General features: G+C 40.5%; 1 protein-coding gene across 1 annotated transcript; it reads right to left on the reverse strand.

The window, feature by feature from the left end:
- Positions 1 to 432: 432 nt before the first annotated feature.
- Positions 433 to 3,657, reverse strand: LOC104947288 (cadherin-23-like; the record flags this gene model as incomplete). Its single annotated transcript, XM_010773266.1, has 4 exons — positions 433 to 605; positions 1,093 to 1,191; positions 1,816 to 2,067; positions 3,460 to 3,657. Coding segments are annotated over 4 exons (722 nt in total), but the record flags the coding sequence as incomplete, so codon positions are not given.
- Between the last annotated feature and the right edge of the window lie 824 nt (positions 3,658 to 4,481).

The following is a 4,481-nucleotide window of genomic DNA, read 5'->3' on the forward strand; positions in this document are numbered from 1 at the left end:
GAAACATTTTCAAGTCATCTGGGACCCAAAGCATGTTCTGAACAGAGAATATGAACTGCTACCATCTAATGGAGATCAATAAAGTCAGCCTGAAGCATCCTTTGTGCTCCAGTCGATCCTCTCAGTAAACACAGAGCTGATCCCAGATCAGATGCACGCTGAAGGCTCTTTGAGCAGCTTTTCTCTCACTGATGGTGCTGTTATGTTCAATGTTTGTTGTCTGTCTTGATATTTGTCTGTTGATGTTACACATGGAGCTGCTGTGATGCAAGGAGCATTTCAGACTTGATCTGACAATTAAAGTGTTATCGTATCGTATTTTCTAGACGTGAATTGCACCGAGATGAAAACACTCCATGTTCCACCATCATGAGTTCTTGACATTTCAAAGCAGACCTTGTATTGAAAGCAGAATGAGTCAGCTGATCTGACCTGTATCTGATGAGCGAGTTGTTCCCTTGGTCTCTGTCGGAGGCGGACAGCGTCAGCAGCAGCTTCCCCTCCTCGGCGTCTTTGAGCAGGACGCTGATGGCGAAGCTACTGGAGCTGAACTCAGGTCTGTTGTCGTTGACGTCCACGAGGCTCACTCTGATGGTGGTGATGTTCTGGTGCACAGAAGTCAGCAAAGGAGGTTAGGATTGTTATATCTCAATCTTTAAATAGTCTTTGTGTTTCGTATAATCGATTACAATTTAGATGATATCGATATATATATTTATAGTTCCTCTTCTTTGCCAGGTATCAGGTGCCATACTAGACCTGATTAAAACGACAGTTAGCAACTTTGTTCAAAATACATTATATCATATTTGATTTTTAAGCTGTCACTATATCCTTACAGAGGTGCATGAGACTGATAGAATAAATAAATAAAAGTGCTGAATTTATGAGATAGTCCTAATGCTCAAATGAAAACAACCAATCAGAACGTGTCCCTTATTGGTTGTTTTCATCCGGGTGCAAGAGTTTTGCAAATGCCATGAGAAGCACAGGAGGAGGCAGAAGAACATTCATTTCTTCAAATAATTAGTTTTCCTTGTGCAGTGCTGTCAGGAAACAAATGTCACATTTTCTCTCTCCTTCGTCTCCTACCTCTCTCTGTGGGCTGCCGTTATCTGAGGCCTTCACCACCAGCTCATATGTTTCCTTGCTCTCCCGATCCAGAGGTCCGACAGCCAGCAGCATCCCGTCCTGAAACAACAGAAGAGGGAAGTAACTAAGTACATTTACTCAAGTACTGTACTTCAGTAAAATTTTATGCTACTGTGTACTTCTACTCCACCACATGTATTTAATACCTTTAGTTACTTTACAGATGTGGATGAATGATGTGAAATATAATCAAGTGTTAAATCAGACTTTAGTTACACCTGGAGTAAATCCACAAGCTACCCTGCAGTATACAAAGTCAAACTAGCTGCTCCTTTACCAGCTTTGAGAACACTTTAATGATCAATCATTATAAAACATATCATATATATTATTCTGAAATGGACCAATCTGCACAATGACTACTTTTACTGTCGATACTTTCACTATATTTTGATGAGAATACTTTTCTATACTTCTAATACTTTTTTTTTTTTCTACTTTTACTTGAGGAACATTTTGAATGCAGGACTTTTACTGTGACAGAGTATTCCTACACTCTGGTACTTCTACTTTACTCAAGTACAAGATCTGAGTATTTCTACTTTGACTGAAGTACAATATCTGAGTACTTCTCCCACCTCTGTGCAACACCACACATGATGTTAGGACCTGAGCGCTGCTGACACAACAATATTTCCACAATCCTCTCTCTCATGGCCTCACCTCTCTGAATCTGAAGAGTGGGTGAGGGGAGGTGAGGGAGAGGGTGACTTCTCCGTTGGGGCCGAGGTCGGCGTCGGTGGGCACGATCATGAGGATTTCTCTAGGGTTTTTCTCGGAGTAGTCGCCCTCCAGGACCTGCAGGGGGTCGGGGATGACCGGGAACTGCGGGGCGTTGTCGTTGTAGTCGAGGACGGAGATGTTGAGCTGAGCCGTGGAACTGAATCCGTCAACCAGCTGATCCACTGCCACCACCTGGAAACACACACAGAACATCAGGGTAAATCAAACCAAATCAAAATGTATTACAGCCCCAAATCACAAGAAAAGCCTCAAAGGGCTGAGACAAAAAAGCAAAGAGAAAAACTAAATACAAACGTCATAGCATAAAAACATTATACACCATTATACATCAAAATAAGTATCGCCATGTGATAAAAGCATGTGACTGAAGTGAGGGTAATGTTGAACGGAAACTAGGTGGTGGTATCTATATAGCGCTTTCACGCTCTCTGCAACCCTTCTACATTTACAAGTCAGCATTCACCCATTCAGACAGAGGTAAGGGCTGTCATACAAGGTGGCACCTGCTCGGGGAAACCCAAATTCATACACACTCACACACTGTTCTGTATTTGCATCTGTTTTAATTGTTCCATGTCCTATATGTTGCACGGTTGGAGGAGCCTGTGACCTAAGTTTTTCATTTCCATATCTAAACTGTACCTAATCTGTACTTGACAATAAAGCTTTGAATCTGTTGGCCAATTTGGGGTTACGTTTTGCCCATGGACACATTGACAGAAGGGGCTTGGAATTAAACCAGTATATTTTTGATGGTATAGGACCATCTTCCTCCTCAGCCACAGCCGACCTGAAGTCAGCTGAGAAAAACTCTCTTCCCTGATATTTTTTATCCATTACAAATAAAATAAAAATTATAACATGCTGTGTAAAAAAGTTTAGTTATTTATTTAAAATGTATTTATTTAAAATGATATATATTTATTATTTATTGTAGATATTTTGTTATCTTTCCTGCTCTTATTGTGCAGGGCTGTGAATACACTGCAAATATATTGTGTGAATTGTTAAGATATTATTATGAGAAACCAAATAGGTTAAAGTTACATTCACAAATATTTTCCAAATCTTAATGAAAGTAATTGTGAAGAAAACAGGGAGCAAACTGTTAGGATACAATGAGACTGAAAGTCCCAACATATTTTTACCTTGTGAAATGATTCTTGATGAAATGTTCTACTTCTTATACTGTCGAATGTAGATATTTATTTTGGGAGACTTTCTTTCCATTATTAATGAAATGTTGATCTTAATTGAAGTTTAGGAAATAAAAATATCTATCTATCTATCCATAGTGTTGTAAACTATTTTTGTTAACACAATCAATACCAAGATATGCAACAAAAAATGTATATGTATCAGGCGATGCTTTATTTGTTGTGGTACCATCACAACTGTGTGGTCAGACCCACCACATGTCTTGTGAGTTCTCCGGCCGAAGCTCCAAATAAACCGTCAGTGTTTGCCATCAAAGCTCCAGCTCTCCTCGTGTCTCTCTGAGTCCTGACTCCTATTACTTCAGAAGTTTCCCCCACAGTATTTATATTTGTTTTGTTTTTGTACCTGTAAAATGTAGCTGTCCTTTGTCTCTCTGTCCAAAGTGACGTCCTTCCTCAGGGAGACCACGCCTTGATTGTTGATGTCGAAGGTATCGTTGTTGTAGATGAAGTAACCGTCAGAGAATCCGCCCTGAAGAAGAAGATACGTGTGTTGAATAACTGCGCTGACTTCATAGTCAAAGGTAATCGCAAGCACTGGACACTAAAAAAAGACAGGGATAGTCTTTATAAATGACGTCAGTGTGAAGCAGAAGTGCTGAGGTCCAAACTGTTAAGTGTTTAAAGCTTCAAGATAAAGAAACTGCGACTGAAAATACAAATATAACTGGATCTCTTTCACCAAGCAGATCAGACAAACTACAAATCCATTGTTTTGGAGTTGTGTATTTAACTTGATTATTTCCTTTTCTTATCAAGCTCCACTTTTGTGGAATCAGCTTCCAGTTTGTGTTCGGGCGGCAGACACCCTATCCGTTTTTAAGAGTGCGCTTAAGACCTTCCTTTTTGATAAAGCTTATAGTTAGGGCAGTTTAGATTCAGCCCCTAGTTTTGCTGATATAGGCTTAGTTTGTCGGGGGACATCTTACTTCTTCCTTCTCTCTGTCTATACCTGTGTACTCTCATGTTCCGATTAACCCAGCTTCCCCAAATTTCTTTCTTTTTGGTGTCTATATACGCCGGGATCCGGAGTCATGGATGATCCTGCGGTCCTGTGTCATGGATTGCGAGTCCTGGATCTTGAGTCGTGGCTGTGGTCCTGGATCATAAGTCCTGGATGGATATACTCGTGGATTCATCTTCCTATTATACACACATGCATTTCCAAACATTTGGACTACCTATGTTGCAAATGTATTATCTTTTCAATTTACACACGGCATCTATTGCACGTCTGTCCGTCCTGGGAGAGGGATCCCTCCTCTGTTGCTCTCCCTGAGGTTTCTCCCATGTTCCCCTTTAAACTGTGGGTTTTCTCTGGAAGTTTTTCCTTGTACGATGTGAGGGTCTAAGGACAGAGGGTGTCGT

This window comes from Notothenia coriiceps, unplaced genomic scaffold (assembly GCF_000735185.1).
Source record: "Notothenia coriiceps isolate Sejong01 unplaced genomic scaffold, NC01 NC01_scaffold00012250, whole genome shotgun sequence".
NCBI classification, from domain to species: domain Eukaryota; kingdom Metazoa; phylum Chordata; class Actinopteri; order Perciformes; family Nototheniidae; genus Notothenia; species Notothenia coriiceps.